Here is a 24,638-nt window from a genome sequence, read left to right as displayed (position 1 = left end):
CCATCCTCACATAACTAAATTATTTGGACTCTCTTCTAGTTGATCACAGATTACATCAGAATTATTGAGGTTGTAAAATACCCATAAGACCTTGAAATCCAACCATTAACCGAGCACTGCCAAGTACAGCACTAAGCCGTGTCCCTAAGTGTCACATCTACATGGGGACTCAACCACTTCTGTAGGCAGCCTGTTCCAGTGGCTGGCAATCCATTCTGTTGAGAAATGCCTCCTAATATCCAATCTCAGCTCCCCCTGACACAAACTGAGGCTATTTCCTATTGTCTGGTTATGTGTTACCTTGGAGAAGACACCAATCCCCACCCTGCCACAGCCTCCTTTCAGGCAGAGCAGTAAAGTCCCTGCTGAGCCTCCTCTTTTCCAGACTTAACACCTCCAGCTCCCTCAGCCACTCCTTGTAACACCTGTGCTCCAAAACCTTCACCAGCTTCATTGCTCTTCTCTGACATGCTCCAGCCCCGCCACGTACTTCTGGAAGTGAGGGCCCAGGAACTGAATGCAGGATTCAAGGTGCAGACACACCCAGTTTGAAAGTTTTTATGGTTAGGACTTTTCTGCTAGATTAATCCTTTTCATCTTAAGTGCTTGTTTATCTGCTTATCATTTGGTAGCAGTGGCAGTCACTTCTGGGTCTTGATAGACAAGGAAGCACCACTGAAATGGAATGAGGCTATATTATTCACACAGAAATATTCCCATATTCTCTGCATTTTATATTAGAGAATATGTTTCTCGCCCCTGACAGAAGTTTATTTATAGTTTTTTTCACTTGTTATCTTACAAATTTCAGTGTCTGTGTGTTTCATGAATTATGATCATAAGTTACATTTGCACATTTAAATTCAATCTGTTTTTCACTCCTGTCTGAAGCCAAAGTTTGTGGGGTGTACCTTGGAGACAGAAATACTGTGAGGCAGCAAGCACAGTCAAATGACTTGAGGCAATGCTACAGTTTTCTGTGCTGCAGTTTTCCTTGGCTGAGATTGTCAGCTGTCTGACTTCCATGGAGCCAGCTCTGGGGGAAAATGCAGAACTGGAACTGAATCAGTAACCAGCCTGCTTCCTTCCATGCCAGGGTAATGAGCGTGCCTGTCAGGAGGAGATAGCGAGGCTACTATCCCCCCAGGAATCAGTTTTGCTATTGCATCTGAGTTTTTTACAGCTGCTTCACAGGTAATTTCCTCAACCCCTGCACATAGGTTAGGCACAAATATACTGTCAGGACAAGTAAGGAACTAATCAAGCTACCCTGGATAGAGAAAAAAAATGTGATTAGAAATTTCTTGTGGCTCACAGAAGCACCGTTTTAGAACAAGGAAAGAAACATACACTGAAGCCTAACATAAAATGATTTCATTTTGTTATGCAAGATTATTTGACTGAATTAGGTCTCAGACTTCCTAATCCATGAAAACAAGAGGACATAAGATTTGCATAAAACGTATAAGGTGCAGTTCTAAAGAAAGAAGATAAGGATGGCTTTAAGGCACTACAGGAATATCGCACAATTAGACATCTGTGATAAATCAAACATACAAATTCATGAATACTTTTCTTGTGCTTTAAGACATTGATAAACAGATATTAGTCAGTGCAGCTAGTAAATTAATTTTGTAAATAAAGAAATTTCTTTGAAGCTTTTTCTATTATGCATACCTGTCTTGTAGCAGTTCCTCAGAAAGACCAGCTTTCGATCATACACCTTCACAGAATGATCTCAATTTCAAGGGAAAGGTTTCACTTTTTTGAAAGGAAAATTTGAAAGGAAAATTGGACAGAAAAACTTTTTTTAAATTGTGAAATGTGATTAAATCAAAATAAAAGTATCAGTTTATTTCATCTTTTTGGTAAATTTTGAAAAAAGTCCTCTTTTTCATCATATGTTTCCTTAATTTTCTTTTCATTGTTTGTTTGTTTTTATGCCAGCGTCCACCAGGAATGGTTGAATAGACATTCTAAGGCCTACAGACTCTTTTTATAGGTAGAAAAACATAGTAGTACACAAGATGTTAAGTCTAAAACATACACACAGAAAAATATAAAGAAAGAAAAAGGACCCCAAAAATAAATAATAAGTAAATTAAAACAAGGTATTGGGAAATAATCCTGGCTTTGAAAATACTAACCAAAAACAAGTGTTAGCATTAGAACAAGCTGAATGTTCTACACAGGCTATATCTGAGAAGGAGATGTTCGAGTTCCTGATAAAATTTAATTACTTCCCTCTGAAAGGTAGTGTTTAGGTGTCTGTACACATAAATATTTAGGGCAAGCAATTTTCAGATGTCTGTGTGTCAGTGCTCCTGTCTCAACCTGATTGTAGACAACCGGTAATGGAAGAGAATTAATATGATATGATGAGAGATTAATTTAAAAGATAAAATACAGATAAAGAGTGACAGTGATCGCAGTATTGGTAGAGATCTCTTCACTGTCATTACCCTTGGATGAAGCAATTTTAAAAAACAAAAGACAAAAATGAAAAAAGACACCTATTCTTAAGTACCAGACATTCTTCGTTCAACTGTAGTTTTCTCACAGTGAAATTAAACTTCAGATAATTACTGTGAGATGGTCTGTCAGATCTCAGACACACTGATGGGCATCACTAAGTATACAAACTTTCTTTTTGTCATCCTGCAATCTTACTAATTTTTTGTTGTGCTGTTATCACAAATATGCAAACAATGAAATGATGAGCAGACTATGCCTTTTGTTTGTTAGTGAAATCAGATAAAGAAATGTTTTGGCAAAGCAAAAGAATACTAAGTCAGATTAGCTTAAAACCCTTCAAAACTTAAAGAGTAAGTCTGAACTTTCATCAAGTGTTATGAGATAATGAGAAAGTTGTACAAGGGTAGGCTGTAGTGAACAAAAGCCTTAGGCTCACGAACATAGAGATGTATTTCAGTACAATTCTAATACATCTTTTTGCAACAATGAGTTGCATGTTCCAAGGTGACATAAACATCTTATTTCTGGCTGTAGACTTCTAATCATGGATCTTAAAGTGTTTGAATTGGGGAAGCTGTTTGATAAGATATTTGTACAAGTTTTATAAAACAGCCTTTCCCATAGCATCAATATCTAGCCTGCTTTTAAAGCTGATATGAGTAGGGAATGACTCATACCAATTAGTCAGGTGGTGATGTGATCCAAATAACTGAGTTTCTTTCATTGCTCTGGCACAGATTTTCACTTTGATTTTGAGCATATCAATTACATTAACACTTCTAAATTCAGCTTTCTGCATCTGTATAACAGGGATAGTGATAATTTGTTATAGGTTTGCTTGAAAGTTGAATTCTTCAATACAGTAAACAGAATCAGTATAACTATTTACATTATTAATATGATAGTTTTTGTATAAATAATGACAAATGGAGTGTTTTAGTTCCCATATTAATACCTACAATTACATTCCCAAAATGATCCAAAAGATTTAAAAATAAAATAATTTTCAGATTTGTTTTTTTAACTTTGATGCCACTGATGTCCATGAGAGTTTTCCCACTGTTTCAAGGAGGAAGTGCTCTTAGCTCAGTGGATAGCTTGTTGTTCATGTACTGTAACTTCTAAAAATATACAGACCAAAACATCAGTGGTGTTTTTGCCACAGGGATTGAACAATCCGGAAGACAGATTAGTCATGCAAAAAAATATTTTTCTTTCCTACCTGACATTTCTGTGATCAATGCTAGCTTCTATGAAAAGCAGAGAATGATTTGGGGAACAGAAATATACAGTGTTTTTTGCATTTGCTTTCTCAAAGCAGAAGCAAAATATGAAATACTGTTTCTCTTCATGAAATTATCATTGCCAAAGGGAATTAGAAGTTGATCTATAAAGACACAAAAATTTTACAGAGATACTGGTACTTAAATACCAGAATTTGCGTCTCAGATACAAAGATATTTTTAGAACTGAAATCAAGAACCTAAACAGATTATTTCCGGTTTTTTTCCATATTAAAATACTTTGTTTAACATCGCAGTTTCAATGTTCTCAAAACTTCATATAACATGCTTGAATTGTGCTCAGTTTTGAGGAAATAGGTATAAATATCTATTTATGAATTTCATTGGGGATAATTATGATTTACAGCCCTGAATCTTGTGCAGTTAGAAAACTGAGGAATAAGGAGAGGAGCTCTGTCTTTCCTATAGAATGCCAATGGGAGAGACCAGATGGTTTTGGTGCTCCATGCAAGTACTGTGGTATTGTGGTCTATTAGAAAGAAACAAGACCTCTTGTTTTTGGGCAAAAACAAGACCTCTTGTTTTTGACAAATCAGCTGTGTTTTTGGGCACACTCATGTGTGTATTAGGTGTTCTTGAGGCATGCCAACTAGCTTAAAACTTTCCTGCATGATAAATGGAAAACTGAGTGGACAGTGAATAGATGTTAGTGGTGTGTATTCTGCCAATGTTCAAGCTGCAAATCTGCCCAGAGGAAAAGTTTTAGGAATATCTATCTCAAAGTCTTACATGCTTCAAGAATTCAGACATATTGGTTGTTAGGCTCAGTTTTGTAGAATCAGTGCTTAAGGCAGCTCCCAGCTCAAAGCACTAATGCAGCTACACCATCTCTAAACAAGTCTCCCAATTCAGATTGAGTTGGGCTGCCTGGACACAGGTTCTAATGTCATTTGAAGACACTGTAGGGGTCTTGATGCCTTCAAGATACTCACAGAGAATCCTTGATGTCATATAAGACAGGAGAGAAACCTCTGCCTTGCTGGACTAGGAGGCAAAAGCTGGGATGTGTTCATATGTCTGAAATGAGAGGAGATAACTGTGTGGATGCTGAACCAAGCTCTTAATGTCTGCCCTGTGGTCAGATATGAGGTACCTAGCTTTCACACTGACACCAAAATCAGTTAGTCTTAAACTAGGAAACTCCACTGATCTGTGCTTTTGACCTCCAGCAGGCACTGATGAGAAAGGCCTCTTTCAAAGAAGAAAATTGTGTTGCTTATTGAAATGGATTAAATTTAAATTACATTTAGCTTCTCCAAGCCATATCTTGAAATACAGGAACTCTGTTGATCCTTAGACACTATAGATGATAAAATCAACAAGAAGAATGTTGCTTTTAATTTCAGCAGAGGATGTTTTCAGGTTTTCTAGCTGATCTGATTTTTACTCCTGTGCTGACTGCAAATATATCCATCAGTCTGCCTCAAGGTCAAAATTGAGATAACAGCCTTCTTCAGCTGGCAAGATGACTACAGTTTAAAAGCTGAAGGCTAGCTTTCAATTACCAGTGATGCAACACTTAATGTTTATTTGCATACCAATAATTTAGTATTTTTTCCATGATGCTTGTAAATAAGTGCTCTAAGTATCCTAGATGGGCTTCCTGGATGTTCAAGGTGATGCTCAGGAGTTTACCAGTCACTTTACTGACACACCTCCAAACATTTTACGAAGGGAATAAATACTGCTAGCCTAAATGACTTCGTTTCTTTTTAATATTAATGCTAAATAGGCAAGTCAGTGTTCAGTAGACCTCACTGAGATCTGTCTGTGTTCTTGGCTGGCTACTGGTATGTAAAGAAATACTGATATTAGGAGGAGTTTCAATTTTTATATTTCTAGAGGGATACATTTGAGAAATCAACATCATAGATAAGTCAGCATCTTTTGCTTTTTAAATACATTAACAGGGAGTCTGGTAGAGATTTTAAGTCAATGAACTTTCAGCAGTGGTTTTGCTAATCTACTTCAGCCTCAAATATAGTTCTTCATATTCACAATGATGGGACTCAGAGGTGTCAAATATTTTCATGAGCCTGATTTGGATGTTTCTTATGATAATATTTGAATAGAGAAAATCACCAGGGACAAAAGCAGTCAGGTTCCTTTCAAACCGTATTTCCTTCAGTGTGCAATTTGCTACAGTCAGTATATTTTTCTGCATTTATTTCCTTTTATGTTTTAGTATCTTTAGTTTTTAGGATTGAGTTTTATGAACTTACACAAAAGACATCTTATTAAACTGAAAAAAAGGAAAGATTTAATTAAAGAAATTTAATTTTGAGATTTTAAATAATGTTTAGATGGTTTTTGCTATCCTGTATTCATTTTAACACTGGACTAGACCCTAGTCTTGGCTAGGGGGAACAACCAACGCAACCCACTGTCCCATGGGTTTTTGTTTCAAAACCCAACTAAATATTGTTACAAAGCACTATATAAAGCACTGACACTGCATCTGCAAATCATGGAGATTTTCTTTTAATGTGGATTCCTGAGTCACTGACTGTTGCAATCACAGCTAAATCAATGTCTTTATTTTCTCCAGTGCATTAACAGAACAAGGACAATGTCAATGAGGAGATCATACTGACATTGTGGAATAATGGTCCTACTCTCCAGTCACAACAACCCTCTTCAGAGCTACAGGCTGGGGACAGAGTGGCTGGAAAGCTGCCCAGCAGAAAAGCCCTGGGGGTGCTGGTTGACAGCAGCTGAACATCAGCCAGAGTGTGCCCAGGTAGCCAGGAAGGCCAGTGGCATCCTGGTTTGTATCAGGAATAGAGTGACCAGCAGGATCAAGGAAATTATTGACCCCCATACTCAGCACTGCTGAGGCCACACCCGGAGTGCTGGGTCCAGTTCTGGGCCCCTCACTGTGAGAAAGGCACTGAGGGGCTGGGGTGAGTCCAGGGAAGGGCAGCGGAGCTGGGGAAGGGTCTGGAGCACAAGTCCTGTGAGGAGCAGCTGGGAGAGCTGGGGGTGTTTAGCCTGGAGGAAAGGAGGCTCAGGAGACACGTCGCTGTTCCCTACAGCTGCCTGGAAGGAGGCTGGAGCCAGGCGTGTGCTGGTTTCTGCTCTCAGGCAGCCAGCGACAGGACAAGAGGAAATGGCCTCACGCTGTGCCAGGAGACATTCAGGCTGGACATTAGGAAGAAATTATTCACTGAAAGGGTTGTCAAGCATTGGAATGGACTGCCCAGAGGAGCAGTGGAGTCACCATTTCAGGTGGTGTTCGAGGAATGACTGGGCATGGCAATTTAGTGCTATGGTTTAATTGACATTTTGATGTTTAATCAAAGGTTGAAGTCAGTGAACTTGAAGTTCTTTTCCAACCTCAGTGATTCTATGAAGGTGAGAATAACCTTCTCACCTAACTGATTTTTTTATTATTCGAGCAGAGTCTAAGAGTTAACTGGCATCTTCTCTGAACTGATAGTAAAAGTATCCGTATGCTCCTCCTTTTCTACTACAGCAAGCACTGACATATCTTCTTTGTTATTTAGCTGTGAACAGTGTTTCCTTCAGTACTTCTAAAACTGACATAGTGGCCTTTTCAGCATGCTAAGACCTGATATAAATTTCAAGGAATTCAATTTTAAAATTCCAGTTAAGATTGCTGCTCTTTAAAAGAAAGAAGATCTGAGACATAACTACATTTTTATGTTATCCAGGGCAAGGTATTATCATAGCATAAAGAAGGTAAAGATGAATTTATAAAGTGCTGAAACAATGTTTAAAAGGAAATAGCAACTAACTAATTATTTTCATCCCACTTCCCTACTTTCTCTTTCTGAAACGGAATTGATTATGATATATTGCAATCTATATTTCATACAATAAAAGCATCCCCATATAAGAATATAGTGAAATAAAAAGAAATCTGAAAATTGTAACAATAAAAATAAACAATTTTAAAAAATCCTATGTCAATTAATAGAAGAAGAGTAATACTAATTGACTTGATATGCAGGCTTTAAAATTTTAAATAGTCAAAAGAGCTAAAATCACACCAAATTATTTTCAATTCTGAATATAGAGCTAAAAGGGTTCTGATCTTAGTGAGAAAATCTAAGGAATAACAGTAAAATTTATTCGTTCAAAAAAACAGCAACAACACAGGATTTCAGGTATGTCAGTCAGATATTCAGTGCAGTTTATGTTGTGCCTCCACATCTATGGCCAGAGAAAAATCTCTTCAAAGAACTTTTTCTTTTAGCAGGTGACCTGCCTGTCACTCTTTATCTAATGTAGTTGTTAAAACAGGAACCAGAATTTACATTTTCAGTTACGTTGTTGGACACCATGGGTAGACTGCCCAGCAGCTGGAGCAGTCATGGCCCTCACTGATTTGTACACTTTGGGAATCCAGCCCTAGGCATGCTTGAGAAGGTTGTTGGACTCTGCTTTTGGTGTCTCTGTCACAGTGCTTAGAGTAGAAGAGGCATTATTAGATGTGAACTTCTACTTGTATATGATAAATGAAAATCAGTACTGTTCTCATTCACAGTCCATCATCTTTTTAATCCTTTCCTCTTTTTGTCCTTAATTTCTTGACAGCCTGCACCAGGAAAGGTCAGAATCACTCTGCTGAGAAGAATAGTCTTGGAATTAACAGAGCTGTTGGCCTTTTTTACCTTTTCTTTTTCTTCTTCTGTCTTTTTATTCCTTGGCAAGAATTAAAAGAGTTGGTATGGAGTTAGCATTGTGGTTTCAGTATGTCAGTTTTACCTGCTTCTGTACCTTTAGGGCACTTAACTCAGTTAATGGATCAAAGACCCAGTCAGTTTTCTGAGTTTTCAACCATGAATGATAGGTAAAGACTCAGCTAGACCAAAGCCATTACAAGTGCATGGTGTAGCATTTAATAGAGGAAACTAATACGGTTCCTATGTCTTTCTTCTTGCTGCTGTCTGAGATCACAAGACATCCTTGTTTGCATGAGAGCTAGGCCACACAGCCTTGGAATATGCCATACACAGTAACAGGATTTTTATTCTCTATTTAATAGGAATTCTGTGACTGTGATCTATGTCTGTGGCACTTCCATCCCCTTAAAAATTATACGCAAATTTGATGTGGTGCACAGGACAAAGGCTTGCAGAGTAAGTTGTATGAGTTGCCATGAAAGTCATATTCTGAGATCTATACTTTCTGGGTGGATTTTAATGCAGTAAAGTTCCATCAGACTTTAAAGATTTAATTCAGGCAGCTCATCTACCACCTCTGATAGACAATTCTTTTAGAAAGCTTTCACTTTAGGATACTAGTAGTAGTATTTAACATTCTTGATCCGCTACAGTCAAAAAGAACCAGTGCAATTTCCTGGACTCTATTTGTGAAGGCAAGGATCTATATGAGATTTTTATGAGGATTTGGGTGTCTTCACTGGTTGCTATGCTGTCTGCTGATCAGTGTTTCTGTGTCGGTGTCAGGGTTACACTGACTTTGAATCTTTATATCTGAGGAATTTTTAAAAGAAAATGAAAGAATATAACACAGACATCGAAGAACACTGAGAATACTGAGTTGTGAGAATGCATCTCACTGGTACAATGGGATATATTTAGTCATACAGGATAAAGTTAGCAGAGGTGTTTGACACAAAGATCTATTAGTCTGTCACACAGTCTCCCAAGAGAAATGGTGGAGTCCCTACTCCTGGCAATATTTAGTATTTGATTAGAGAAAGCACTAAAAAGTGTACTGAAATGAGCAATCACATTTCACAAGAGTTTCTAATAGATAATCTATTCTTTTCCATCCCCAGTTTCTCTAATTGCGTGCTCAGACTTGAGGGAATAACAATTTAAAGACTACCTTTAAGTATCTCAATAAGTATTAACTACACTTTACTGGTTTGCTCATTATTATATTCACAAATGAGAAGTCCCATTACATTCTGCATGTTTTCTTTTTAATTATACGCGGCCTGTATGAATAATTTCTTACAAGATTGTGCTAATTGAGTTCACTCTTCTTATATATTTTTAAATCCAAGAATAAAAGCTTGCAATACCTTTAATCCTTGCTAGAATCTATTTCCCAATTGGACAATATCTGTTAGAAAATTAAATATTGCTATTAAGATGATGCTGTGAGTAGGTACTTAGGCTTTTACTCCTTTACAGTACGCAGGATTAAGAAGAATTTTCAGGAACATTTTTGTTCAGATGTGATTAGCAGCAGGGCAAACATTGCTGCATTCAGTGAAAGCATCACTTCTGTAATAAGCTTAATCATTGTCATAAGCAGAAAAAGCAATGAGTACATGTCTTCTGCAACTAATACCAACTTAGCATTTAGTTTCTTTAGTGACTGATTCTCACAGCTTTTAAACACTAATTATTTTGTTCATAGTAAATTTCATTGCATCAGCACTTAAAAACTGAGTACAAAGAAAAGTTTAATCAATTCAAACATGGGGGTGTGTGCATATGTATATATATGGAACACATTATTCAGGTTACAGCTTAAAAAATACAATCAAAGGTTATCATGGTACTGATAAAATAATGTTTAGCTGGATGGCTTGAACCAATGATAAATTAGAGGTACCATTGCTATGTCTTCTAAATAATCCTGTATGGTCTTTTATAAGGTAAGAAAAATGAATGGAAGGGTTAAAATGTTTTTGTTCAAAAATTATGCAAAATGCATAAATCACATACAGAAGACAATTTGAAATTCATTGTCCAAAATTATTTTTAGAAATACTTTTCTGTAAAATTAGATTCCAGAAAATATGTGATGTATTCAAATTTGGAACTGAATTAAGCAAGAGCTATAATTTATGAAAAATGCATATGGTGTCTTCCAAATATTAGGATATAAAGATTCCAACATTAAGAATGCTGAACACTCATCTAGACCAGCTTCAGGATTAATAAATAAATAAATTTTATTTGCCTTGGGTTTTGAGCACTTGAAGATTTAACTGTTATGTATTACTAATTCATGGAATCCTTAATGGTTAAATATATTTAAATAGAGGATAAAAGTGGATCAAAACCAATAGGATTGCACAAAGAATTAACCTATGTATTTTCTTTTCTTGACATAAAAAATATAAGGCAATTTTTGAGGAACTGTTTTTCTTCAGTGCTGCAGTAAAATTGAATAGCTGTTAATCATGATTCCTACAAGTCTTTTCTTTAGGGAATTCTGTAAATTTGGAGACATGGGCAGCTTATAAAATTTGAGTATGTATTTGCTGGAGCACAGTATCTTGCATTTGGCCAAGTTGTATTTAAATATCATACTTCCAGCATTAATAATATATCATAGTGAAATCTGGTTAAAATTAAATGTTGTTTAAGGTCCTGTTAAGCACCTGTGAAAGCATTTCTGCTCCTTGCTAGTACCAAAGCATTTATTTGAGCATTGAAAACGTCTGAGATGGACTATCCAGTTTTTAAGGGTTGGAAAATAAAAAATGAAATTTCTTGGAATTCTCAGCTGTTCAAGGCCTGGAAATATTATTTCCTAGATTATTACAGAGTTTATTTACATATAGGACATTGTTTCTAGCACGTCAAAGCAGAGTGAGATGCTTTAAATGATCAGTAAGATACTAAACTTGGACAGAGGAGTTGTCACTTTTTAGTAGATACTTGTAATTACTTCTCTATCTCTGATTCACTAAATCTTACTGCTCCATGGACAGAGCCAGCTCCATCTATTGCTCTCTCTCTACAGCTATGGGAGCATCAGGATGCACAAGAGATTCACCATCTGCTTTGCTGGAAATTTTGTAAAGAGGAATATTAGATATGATAAAGATATTAAAACCAGTAGTGGGTGTATTGCATCCCATCCTCCCTTGGTAGCCAAAGGCTGCTTTCTGCTCTCTTCATTTCAGTTCACAGGAAAAAGAAATCTTTCATTTAAATGACATTTATGTGATAAAATGTCACCAGTGAAACTTGCTACTGTAATATCTTTCAAGTACTATGTAAAGCAGTAACATGTCATCAGTAAAAATTCCAGTTAAAAAACCCTTTCTTCAGGAATCTCAGAGTCATAGACAAATGCAAAAATGCATCTTACTGCAGATCTTTACTTACACAAAGGAGATAACATTGGATTATTTTTCATCTTTGTTTGCTACTTATTACTAAAATAGGTCATTTTATTAAGAAAGATATTGCTGCAAGAAATTCCTGTGGAGTAGGAACTGAGTAAAGGATTGTCACATCGGTTAGGATGCCATTCCATAGGGAGAGGCAATATGAATAACATCACAAGTAAATGGGAGAGAAGAGGGTTTCAGAGTCAATGACAGCAAAATTAGGGGAAAGTGCAGGAAGTTAAATGGATGTAAGCAGCAGTTGATTGTACAGAGCTTTGACACATGGATTAGAAGTTTTAATCTGGCTTCATGAGCATAAAGAAAGCAAACAGAAGGATTTGAAGAAGGACGTTAATCAGATGAATGCTGGAGTATAATAATTGCAGCAGTGAATTGTGCTGTACTCTAGTCTGGCAAATATGAAAGGAGTAAGAAAAGTCTCTTTTCTATTAGATTTTGTTTACATTTTCATTCTGTTCTGAATTTCAGTACACCAAAATGTATTTCAAGAGTTATTCATTCATTTTGCATTTACTTGAAAAAAAACCCAAAAAATAGGAAAGAAAAGAAATTAAGCCTACATTTAGGAGAATACGCAGCAATTTTTTGGAAGTATTTGAGATTCTGTTTCACTGTGGCTGTTTTGGCACTGCATATCTGTTTGCTTTTGTGTCCTCTGCTCTGTCTTTATCTGGATAGTAAATTTGTTCAGTTTCACTCATTCTTACTGCCCTAATTGTTCCACATGAGATTTATTTAAACCATTGAAATATGAGGACATGAATGTTCTCTGCATTGAATTTGTAAATTCTCCATGACTGTGATTATACCGAAACTTTAACTACATTTCTATGAGCATATGTAATTTTTTATGTTTTACCATTCCTTTATGAAGGTGTTTCCCATTGCTGGGGTGAAGAAGAGTGATCTTGTCATGTATATTGAGACAATGTCATTGGCTCTGGTGAGCTTGTCTACTCTGGGTTGTCTCAGCCCTATAGACTCTAGTTCATACATTGCATTTGTGAAGTCCCTAACACATAGCTCTGATTTTTCAATTGATTGATATTTCCATCTTAATTTCAGCGGGGTTTTTTTTATTATTACTACTAATTAAAATTTGGTGGATATAGTGCCACTCTACTTATTTTTAGTTCATCTTCAAAATGCTTGTTAAATCTTCCAGTGCAGGGGATATATACATAACATGTTCAAAAACATGATAATATCTAGTTTTTCATTTTTCTGACACTGTAGGTATAGCTGAAGAATACATGGCCAGCTATAAAAACAGACATATGTACTTATGGAATAATTTAGTCAGAATTTCAGTTTCTAAATATAAATTACAATTTTGGGAATCCTTGCTCAGCAACAGCCTAACTTCCCAGGTACTTCAATGAGATTCATCTGCTCTAACTAAAGGTTTTCAACACTGAAAAATCTAATTTTAAAGCAATTACTATTTTTACTTCTCTTTGTAGTTGGTAAAATAAAACTGCTCTTTTTCTAAATTATATAAAATTAATACACTGAGATGTGTTCCTCTACATCTACTTAGAGTTTCCCCCGACCATACAATCATAGAATCACAGAATGGTTTGGGTTGGAAGGGACCTTAAACATCATGTAGTTCCAAATTCCCTGCCATGGGCAGGGATTCCTCCCACTAGATGAGGTTGCTCAAAGCCCTATCCAACAGGACCTTGAACATTTCCAGGGATGGGTCATCCACAGCTTCTCTAGGCAACTCGAGCCTTACCAACTTCTTAATACGCCATTCTCCCTGACCCATCACATATCCTTGTAAAAAGTTCCTCCGCAGCTTTTTTGGGGGCCCCTTTAAGGTACTGGAGGGTTCTCTAATGTCATCCCAGACCCTTCTCCAGGGTGTAAAATCCCAGCTTTTTCAGCCTGTCTTTATAGCAGAAGGGCTCCAGCCCTCTGATCATCTTGGTGGCCCCCCTCTGGACTCACTCCAACAGGTCCATGTCCTTCTTCCGTTGGGAGACCCAGAACTGGGTGCAGCACTGCAGGTGAGGTATTACAAGGGTGGAAGGGGGGGGCAGAACCCCCTCTGTCACCCTGCTGGCCACACTGCTTTTGATGCAGCCCAGGATGTGTGTGGCTTTCTGGCTCCAAGCACACATTGCCAGCATGAGCTTCTCATCAACCAGCACCTCCAAATTCTTTCCCTTAGGACTGCTCTCAGCAGCAAATTCACAGTTCAAAGCAATAAATTCCTTTCAATTGTGAGCTAGCTTACTTACCTTAAGATCAGTTATCTAAATCTAACACATCCATCCTGGGCTCCCTTTATAGTAAGTGGAAAGAAAGTTCTTATTTATAGAGCAATTCAACTTGGTTTCAAATATGTGTCAATAGTATGAATTATCCTCTAAAAATATTTATCTCTACCCTGTGATTCTTATGGGTAGACAACTGGCTTTTAGCTTTCTAAGCTAGGGTGATGTGGATGTGTGAGAAAGCACGTGTGTGGCCCAGTAACAGCAGAGAAGAGAGTGAAACAGCAACATAGAAGCAAATACTGAAAACTCTGCAAATGTCCCTTAACTGCTTTTATTTAAGAGTTACAACTAGAGGTGGATATTTATACCTTCACCTTCTCTGAGGTACAGGACTGTTTTGTGTACTGCTGGATGCAGTGTTTTGGTTTGGAAGGACAGGTATCTGTCAGGGAAAACTGGAGTTTCCCTTGGAATGGAGAATGTAAAAACCCCTCCCTCCAAATTATTACAACTTTGCAATTAGGAGCTTTCAGGCTCCTAATACGTGAATAGGAATAACAGTTCTTTACTAGGAATATTAAAAATACAAATGCAGTAATACAAAAAAAAAAAAAAAAAAGCAAGCGAACAAACAAAAGTTCTAGAAAACCCTGACGGAGTTAGGAATGTGACCTGACACCCTGTTGGCCAGGGTGTTGGAAGCAGTCCAAATAAGTGCTCCTGGAGTGACAGATGTGGTTTTCTTGGAGTAGAGATGATCCTGTTGACAGGTTCAATGGTGATGAGATGGGTCAGGTCTTCCTCTGAGAATCCTGTGGCAAAGAGGATGATCTGGGGTCCCTGTGTCCCCATTTTATCTGGGTAGGGAATGGTTGGCTCCTCCCCACTGGGTGGAGCATCTCACAATGGGATGGTGTAATGTGTCATGTCATTGGTGAGCCTTAATGGCCCATTAACAGAAGATATCCCCTGGAGAGAGGACAGTTGATGAAGGAGATAAGAAGCACTGCCCCACCTGCTTTTAACAGCTGGTCTGTTATCAGAAGGCATCCACCCTCCTCTCCCTGGAGTTACAGAAGATAAAGAGAAAAAAACAAAAAAACCCAAAAAACCCTACTGTCTCCCAACTGCTTTCTACAGATGAAATAGAATACAAGTTGTTGTTGTTGTTGTTGTTGTTGTTGTTGTTGTTGTTGTTGTTGTTGTTGTTGTTGTTGTTGTTACATAGCCCAAGACATGCAGCTAATGAGAAATGCTATTCTGGTTCTCTGACTGCAGGTATTTTTCATGTTCACATGTTTGCCAACTGAAATACTGAGTTGTATAACTCACTTTATTTTGACTTACTGTTTTGTTTTGGGTTTTTTTTCTTTGTTAAAGTCTAGCCATTTTGCAGTTTGCTACTTTAGAAAGAGTTGGGCTATTTTCTATAAAAAACAAATCAGATTCAACTCTCTTACAATATATTTTATCATGTAATATGAGGACATACATAAAATATTGTGAGTAGGGCAGTTTTCATTAGAAGTATTAGATTTATTTTCCTTCTCAGTTTCACAGAATTGAAACCCACCATTTTTCAGAGCATGCTGTGAAAATTCTATTTTCTAAGGCTATTCAGAGAAGAGGTGATTTAAACTTGGTGCATTTTGAGTACAGGCTGTTATTGTTTGATACAGGGTCTTAACACAAAGAAGGAAATTCATGTTTAAAGAGATCAGAATGTGTTGTAATATGATACCCTTGTAACTAATGATACTTAATATTTTGTTTGTATTTCTAATATCTTTTTCAACATCTGAAAATAGAAGAGGATTTGAGTAAAATTAAATAAATAAAATAAATTCTTCTCAATAGACTCTTGAGTGTTGAATGAAATTGGTACTTTGGGTAGTAGAATATAAGCCTTTTTTCAATTATGTCCCTTTTTGCTTCTACACCTCTTTTTCCAATGACTATAATTTTCATTATCAGTAGTAGAGCAGGGAGTATTTCCTCCTGAAATGAGTCACAAATGCTAATTTCAGATGCTGTTCTGAGATTCTCCCAAGTGTTTTTCCAACTTTTGTGGGGAGAGACTGGTAAATACTTAAATAAGCTCATTTTCAAATCAGTCTTTTTTTTAAATTGAGCTCTATTTTAAATTTTTACTTAACTCATCAGCTTTTTTTGTTATTATTTTTCAGCTCTAAATACAAAAACTCCTTAAAATCATCCATAACTGTTAATAAACATTCTTAGTGCTACTGCAGCTTCAAGTGTTTATTTCTGTTCTTTTATCTCACATGCAATATATGTTATTGTGGGGCCAGAGCAAATCCTAGTCATTGGAAGACTCACTGTCCTTTCCCTTGACACAAAGTAAAGAGGTTTTGTTGGGGTTTTTTTTATGTTTTAGAAAGTTGTTTTATTAAGAAATTCCTGAGATGAAGGTAGCCTGGCATAAAAACCTAGTCTAGAAATGGCTATCAGTTTGTCTTGGAACATTTCTAATAGTTCCCCATTGCATATTTATCACTTCATTGTAGTAGGCATTTTCTTCTGAATGGTGGTGACAGTTACTGTAGGACAAAAAAGACTTCTACACAGAAAAAGTTTGGTTGGTTGGTTGGTTTTTGTAGAAGCACTAATAGACCTGGAAAGTGCATAAAGTGCTGACTCCAGTGCTGAGCAAAAAATTATACTGCATTTGGGGAGAGCATCCTGGATTCTGGTCTCTGGATTTATACAGAACTGCTTTTGGAGCACCATCCTAATCACACACAGAGCAGAATATGTGAATTTGGATACCCTCAGACTCACGACTTCTGATCTCAACAAGGTCTAGGTGGGAGCTGGGCACTTCATCTCTCAGAGTGCCTGTCCAAGAAATATTTTCAAACATGAAAGTTGTAGGTTCTGGAGATCTGAAGGTTAAAGAGGAGAAAACTGCTTGGTGAGTTTAAGGCATTTCAAGGCTGTGAAAGGAGCTATTTTGGGTCTCAGTTCTAGATACCTAAAAGTGTGGTGGGTGTCTGGGTATAATACATTGTATTAAACTTTCAATAAATGCTGGTATGTTACTCACACAAAAAGTTTGCCTGTAGGATTAGAAAATAATTTTCATACAGATGGCACAAATAAAAGAACATTATCCAGAAAATACTTTTTGCTTATTAAAGCTTTTTGCTTAAAAATTATGTGCTTTTTAACCTTGTTTTCCAACCACTGCACTTGAACCATTTGCACTGTATTGACCTGCTCTGAGCCTTGAGGGAGGCTGTTAAAATCCGAGACGTGAACCCACAGAGGTGTCAAATATTAACAAGTGTTCTCTGCCCTGCTGATGCTGAACGTTGATCCTCCTCAGGCATCAAGGAAGGGAGAGAGCTAATTTGTAACTGTTGCCATTCCTGTTCTCTCAGATGGTTGGGTAAGCAGGCTGAAATGCCTGTCCTATAGCTATTTGACTTTATGTAGGAGCTCCTATCACCCTCATCTTCCCAGTAGCGGGATGCCACCCAGTAGCATACTAATCAGTGTGACTAACATCTGCCTCCTGGGCTGCATTGTTTCTCTCAGCCTGTCCCCAGAAGCAAGATTGTGTATTTAGCTATATAATATTAAATATATCACTGTCATCTGCAGGGATGTGTTTTTCGCTGTACTTCTTGCTATGAGTTCATACTAATGCAGACAAGTCAAAACAGTGCATTACCACCCAAAATGGAAGATGATGGGGTTTGTGTGGACTTCAGATTCTGGGACAGGCCATTCCCAGTTCAAAGATGGACACTCCCTTCTGCCCAGAAAGGCTTTACCTTATTACAGATGGCACAGTGAAGTCACCATGCAGAGTCCTATCTTTCCTTCAGGACTTAGAGCACCACAGGGATGGAACCTCCCACCTGGAATCCACACTTTCACTCACTGCTGGGTAGCCCAGAGGAACAGGCAAATTTAATATGCTTGACCTGAGGAAACAGAACGGAATGCTTCCTCCATAGAGTGTTTTCTTGAATTCAGGAGTGCCAGTGAAGTCTTCTTCAATACCACTTGTTGAATTAGCAGAAATAATGAAGTACCAAGCCAACTGTACTCAGGGTGGTTATGAGAGTGTACTAGAGTGATTGTTTATTGGACTGCTGTTATTTTGGAGCTGCCTCATGCTGCCTCTTCTCCCCCAACCTGTTGTAGTTTAAATTTTGGGGGGGATCCCAGGGAGGGTTCCCCGGGAGCCCCCTGGGCTCTAGGGTTGTGGGTGTTCACTTGCTGGCAGGCAAGGAGACTCCAGACAGCTGCTGAGGTGCTGATGAGATGAGGGTTTATTCAGAGTCTTACCCCAGGAAGGCAGCATGGTCACTGAGGGAGGGGGGGAAGGGAAGGGGGGAGAGGGAGAAGGGAAGAGGATGGGGGAGAGCAGTCTCCAGAGACCACCAGGGCAAAAGAGGAGGAGCCCTCCCGGATTGCACCCTTAACACGGAGGTTCAAAGGGGCGCGGTAACATTCTCCAGCCAATAGAGTTACAGATACACGATACTGCAGGGAGGGTACAGACTTGGGATGAACCATACATTTTCCAGGGGTGAACCAGAGCAAACCATTTCAATAAAATGCAATCCCACACCAACCTGACAAAATTTTGCATAGCTTTGGGGGGAAAAATTGCCTATTTCTGTATTTAATATCAAGTCAAAGGTTTTTAAGTCCACTATTTCCTTTAGCATTTCCCTTAACAGCACGGTTTTATTTTGACAAAAAAATGTTTCATTTCAATTTAACTACAAATACTGGCTTCCAAAAATAATAGGGAAAAAAAATAGAGTTTTCATACAGCATTTCTTACCTACTCTGTTTCCTTGTCGTATGAAAGGAGTGTATCAAAACTCATCCCTTGGATGATATCTTCATTTATTTATTGTGTGATTTCTGAGCATTCTTTGGTTCAGAAACAATGGCTAACAATTGTCCATGACTCCTCAGTGGAAAATTCAGGCATTAGATGAGCTGAATCTCCTTCTGAAGTCACTTGTGTCTCTCTGTCTTAGCCAAACTGAGCATCTGTCTGAACTCTTCAGTGAGAAGCTGAAGTTAGATGGGAGGAACCTGTGCTAAAGTGTTGGTTAATTTGTCACAGAAAAGCATGCCTTTAAATAGAGTAGGATGTTCAGTGAAAGTAAAGGGGCTTACTCTGCATTATTTGTAGAAGTCATATGCCATTACTTCCTTGACAAATATTGTTTCTCACAGGTTGCTATGGTTTGTTTTCTAGTTTTGCATTTTTTAATAGATTGAATATTAAGATTTTATCACAGCATGATTCTTAACCATGTATAACAGTCAAATCTTTGACCTGCCATTTGTTCCTTTCACCTGTGGGTATTTATGGAACTATTTATGTAACAAACTGCTCGGAAATTGTTGGTTTTATTATTATTCATCAGTATTCTGCACAGATCCACTGAAGCACTGTGGCTTGGACAATGCACCACAGTTTATCAGTGAATAAGCTGAGTTGTTAAATGAGTGACTGATTTCTTTACTCTTGCAATGTACAGGTTGTTCTTCATGATTCACAATTCTCTTCAGTCAGCTGCATGTTTCACATTATCGTGGGCAAACATGACATGCACGTGTTGATGCAATTTATTTTTACAGCTTGATAATATGCTTTGATTTATCACTCTTCTAAGCTGTGGTGTTTTGTTTTCCCCTTAGGGATACGATGATGGATATGGGGGTGAATATGATGATCCAAGCTATGAGGCATATGATAACAGTTATGCCACCCAAACACAAAGGTAAGCATTTGTGCTTTTACATTATTTCTCCAAAGTACACATTTTAATCTTTGTTTTTCATGTAAATTTCCTGGTTTAATTTACACATTAAATTTTACAAAATCTCAGAGTACTTTAGAAAGCTACCAAAAAGTAATAATGACAGAGTTTATTTACAGAGATTCAGATGAAGCAAAAATGTAAGCAGCTATGCTTTTAAAATTGGTGCAAATTAACTGTATTTCTTAAACAAGCTATTACATCATTTTCTTATTTGATGTTATCCTGATTTTGTTTGTGCCCTTTTTTTTTTCCTTTACTGGTGATAAGTTGTTAGGGACATCTCGTACTTACGACTTCTACAAAGATTTGGGAAAAAACAGACGGAAATTTAAAAAAAAACCTGTGATGGTAACATGTTTCTGGTTGGCATCTACCATCAGGATAAATTATAGAAAGGAGTTACATGCCAGAAGTAAGGCTGAAACTATCTGTTTTCAACCAGTTATTTTCTAAGCAACTCTCCAAATTGCTAGGTTTGGAAATTTATTTTTTGTCCTTGTGATGTAGAATAGTAGGAAAAGGCTACATTCACATCTTATATTGATTTGTGTCAATAAGATAAGGTAACAAAAATTATCCCTTTTTTATATACATACACCTCACACTCTCATTCATTAATTTGACAGTAGCTGCATGTTTATTAAATATGGAATGGCATATTTTTCACATTTAAGCTAAAGGATAAAAGTGTCCTTCAGCCAGTTTTTCAGAAAATGTCCTTACACATTGCTAAAAGTACTTGTAAGGTTGTGGAAAGGCAAATAAAATTTTAACAAGAAAAGACACATTTTAACTGAGTTATTGTGGTTCTCACTGAGCAAGAAAGTGATGTATACGTATAGGGTTCTACACTCCCAAGGCCAGAGGACCTTAAACTTGCTTTTATGCCATCTTTTTGGCGTGTAAATGCCTGTCAGAATTACGTTCAGCTCCAGAACTGCTGTAGTGAGGAATATTTCAGTGGATAAAAAATACTTTGTAAGTATTTTTATATTCAGTAAAGTATATTTAAAAGGATTTGTCACACCTAAATGTGAACCCCGTCAATTAGACTTTAACACTTTCAAGTAATTATACATTACTGGCTGTACCCATGATGTCATTGTGTAGGTAGGTATTCCCGTTGTCAAATATACATCAACGTTTCTTAACAAAAATCAGCTCATCTTTTGCTACAAGAGTGAATTGTCACAGGAGATACTGCTTCTGGTGTAAAAACAATAATTAGTTGGAAATCTCTTGCTATGACATTGCTTTATATCATCTGAATTAACCTGTAATTTCTTTACAAGTTGATGTCCCAGGCAACTAAATGACAAATATATCAACTTTATAAGGAGTGTATTATAATGCAGCTAGAACTAGTAGTAATAATTTGATGCAAGGAAGAAAATTTATAGTCACATAATTTAGTCAATTAAAGAGCTATTAAGTTTAGTCATCAGATATGTTTTCTAATAATTTGAGCTACCTCCAGGATACCTAATCGGTTTAAAATCTGCAACTAAAACCTTTCCTTTTGAAATATATGACAAGACATGTGGTCATACTTACTCGTGTTGAGTGGCACTTAATGCCTCAAGTAGCCTATTGATTTCAGAGAGCACTTTCAGAGCTGCATGCTTCTCATTTCAAAGATTTAAAGAACAAATGAACACAGTTTTTATTTCTACACCTTACTGGCCATATAAATAAAGTATAAATACCTGCTTACTGAGCAAGTAATAAGAATACAATACAATGAAATAGCATGCCCAAAATATTTGGTTAGACGTGTATTTGAAAATGTTTTCTCCAAGTCTCAGATCTTGCTTAATAGTATACTCCAGTCGCATGAGACATATTATGTGCACACCTAACAAAGGAGATAAGTAGTACTGTTCCAAAATACTTACTCATCTCATCCAGTGTGACATTTAAAGGCAAAAAATTAACAAAAACTTGCCAACAGTGTCCGTGCTCAGACAGAAAATTGCTTCCCTCTCCTGGGATTAACCGAAATTCTAAAGCATGAGATGAGAAGAAATTGTAGTTAGTGGCTTAATGCAGAGTATCAAGATTTCTGTTCATATTAAGGGCAGAGTTTCCCATTGCTTTTTATGGCTTATTAGGAAATGAATGTGGAAATTCTAGGAGATGGCACATGCTTTTATCTGTTTTGCTGTGCGTGTTGACCAAGCCTTATTCTCTTCATTGCTTCAAAAAGAGCATGTTGGGGTGGAGAGTGATGAACAGACAGGGTGGATGGTCTGAGCTCAGGCTGCCTTCAATGTGCTTTAGAGCAGAGCTCTTAGTAAGTCATGCCTCGTTCCCCTGCTCACCCCATGCACAGAGTGAAGATAGAGTTTGGGCAGCCTGCCACCACCACCCCTCTTGTCCCTGCCTTTGTCTTCCATACATTGTATCCACTTCCCATTTGCCAGAGTCTTTCTGCCCATATATACTTCATTTAGGGAGCCCTAGTCCTTTGTTGTCCAAGAGGTCTGATTTAGAATTCTGCAAACTAAGCTCTGCCAACAGCAGAGAAAATGAGCGCAGTATCAACATGCATGGTTCTACAACATGGGATTATGGTTTCGTAGAAGGAGCACCACAAATACCAATCCCCCGGACCATTCAGATTCAGCTGTACTTTAGTGCACAATTATCTAAAAATTTATGCTAAAAATCAGGGATGGTGTTGCAGATTAAGGAGTACACTTGGTATAGGTACTTCTCGAATGGACTTTAATTAACTTCTCCAGATAGACAGCTCTGTCCTTCATGACAGCAGTCTGATTTTTAGGCTGAAACTAGGGGGATGGGGCTACCTGTGGAAGAGGTGATGACAGTCTCAGAATCAGGCTGGAATGAAACCCACAGTAAGTCTGCGTGTCTGAACAAGCTAAAAGGCGTCTCAAGCACACTTTGAAATGGAGCAAAGAAGCAACTTGAAGAAGGAGAAAAGAGGGAGTCTCACTATGGTAAGTGCCACCTGAACGTTATTAAGTTGGGGAGGCTTATTTTAGAAACAAGACAATTATGGGTTATGACAGTCTATATTGCATGAAGGTATGTCTTGCTTTAAATAGCAGAAGATGTATTTGTAAAGCCATTTTTTCCCTCCTTATGTTCCTGTCCCATAATGACAACCCAGAACACAAGATAGAACCTCAGGACAGATTTAAATGAACTGTCTGTCCTTCCCAACTGTCCCGGGGTGACTTTATGATGCTTGCATCCCCAGTTGTCTGTTCTGTTTATACTGGATATTAAGTTCTACACCTTTAAGACTGGTTCCAAGAGCGAAGAGGGGAAGTAAGCAGCGCACAGCACAGTTTGTTAGCAGACACTGAACTCACTCCTCCACATTCTGCTCCTGTGCTGTCTGCAGCATGGACAGCGGGACAGAGATCTCCTTTCATTTTAGTTTCTAGCTAGCTGAAGCAGAACAGTTCCCTGCACTGTTTTTTTTCTTTTTCTTGGAACTGTTTAAACCTGTTCTGTACTGAAAACCCAGAGAACACCTGGAGCTCACACCTGTGGGCCCACTGGGGCCCAGGACAGCATTTTCCAGTGCCAGAGGGACTGATAAGAGACTGGGTGAGTTGAGCTACACCCACAGCAAGGACTTTCTCAATTTTGCCGTCTCTCTTCAGAACGGCAAGAGGTTTTATTGTTTGATATTGTTCATTCTTTTTGTGCTTGTGGGCACTATGCTTGATAAATAAACAGGGTTTTTTCCACTTTTCTCTAAGGAAATTTTTCCCTGACCAATTGGGGGAGGGGCCTCTTGAATTAGCTTTCCAGAGGGACCCCATTCGGAGCTTTCCTCCCAAATTTGCCCTAAAAGAGGACACCTGCTGAGTCTGTAAGCATTATTTGCAGGATTCTGTGAAAGACCACACATTTTCTGAGGACACTTAGAAACTCTACTCATTTTAGAATTTTTTTCATACAGATGCCAAAATACAGTTTTTAAGGTAATTACAATGAATGCTTTGTCCAAAAACAAAAAGAACAAGGAAACAACCATATCAGTGGGTAGGAGAAGACGCCAGTTCTGACATACTTCCCATGGGCAGGCAATATTGCACTGTAATTTGAATTTCTTGATGAAACCTTGTTTTCCTCTCTCTTCCCCTCCCCTCCATATAATTTGAATATGGATCTCATTGATAAGAATATCTGCCTATCCAGACACACCAAGAGATATTCAGTATTTGTTAAGTTCATACACTACTCTCTATGTACTTGAAAGTAAGGCGGAGGACACTCAAAACCTCTCTGCCAGCTAGATTTACCTCCCAAACCTCTAGTCTGACAACTTTATTTAAAAATATAGACATAATATACAGAATGGTAGAAGTGTTAATTTCCGTCTCAGCTGTAAAACAGAAAATGTAGGAGAATCCTATTAGCTTTCAAAATGTAATACATTTTATGATTTTCTTACCAGGAACTTCTAAGTTTTCTGAACTATCACCACTGTCCAGGATTCATGGACTGAGATCACTAGATCACCAGAAGAAAAGGATGCAAAGTTTTGTGAGGAGATGTAGATCAGCCTCTTTGGTTACTCAGATGTTGTTAGGCATCACACTGTCCCACATGCAAAGTGTGGCCAGACTCCTCAGCCAAGACCAACAGAATAATTTGGTGGGAATGGATCATTTGCTGATGAATCGTCATGGCCAGCAGAGCCATCTTCAGCTCGGCTACCACATCTGCAGTCATC

General features: G+C 37.7%; 1 protein-coding gene across 1 annotated transcript in view; it reads left to right on the top strand.

The window, feature by feature from the left end:
* The window catches only part of KHDRBS2 (KH RNA binding domain containing, signal transduction associated 2), a 319,671-nt gene that overhangs the window by 270,858 nt on the left and 24,175 nt on the right, over positions 1-24,638 (top strand). Inside the window, exon 7 of the mRNA XM_063389417.1 lies at positions 19,797-19,879. Coding sequence (XP_063245487.1) covers positions 19,797-19,879 — 83 coding nt within the window. The remainder of the gene's footprint in view (positions 1-19,796; positions 19,880-24,638) is intronic.

The sequence above is a fragment of the Prinia subflava genome, chromosome 2, assembly GCF_021018805.1.
Source record: "Prinia subflava isolate CZ2003 ecotype Zambia chromosome 2, Cam_Psub_1.2, whole genome shotgun sequence".
NCBI lineage: Eukaryota > Metazoa > Chordata > Aves > Passeriformes > Cisticolidae > Prinia > Prinia subflava.
The sequence above is the reverse complement of the archived record's forward strand: the minus strand, read 5'-3'. Positions and strand labels throughout refer to the sequence as shown.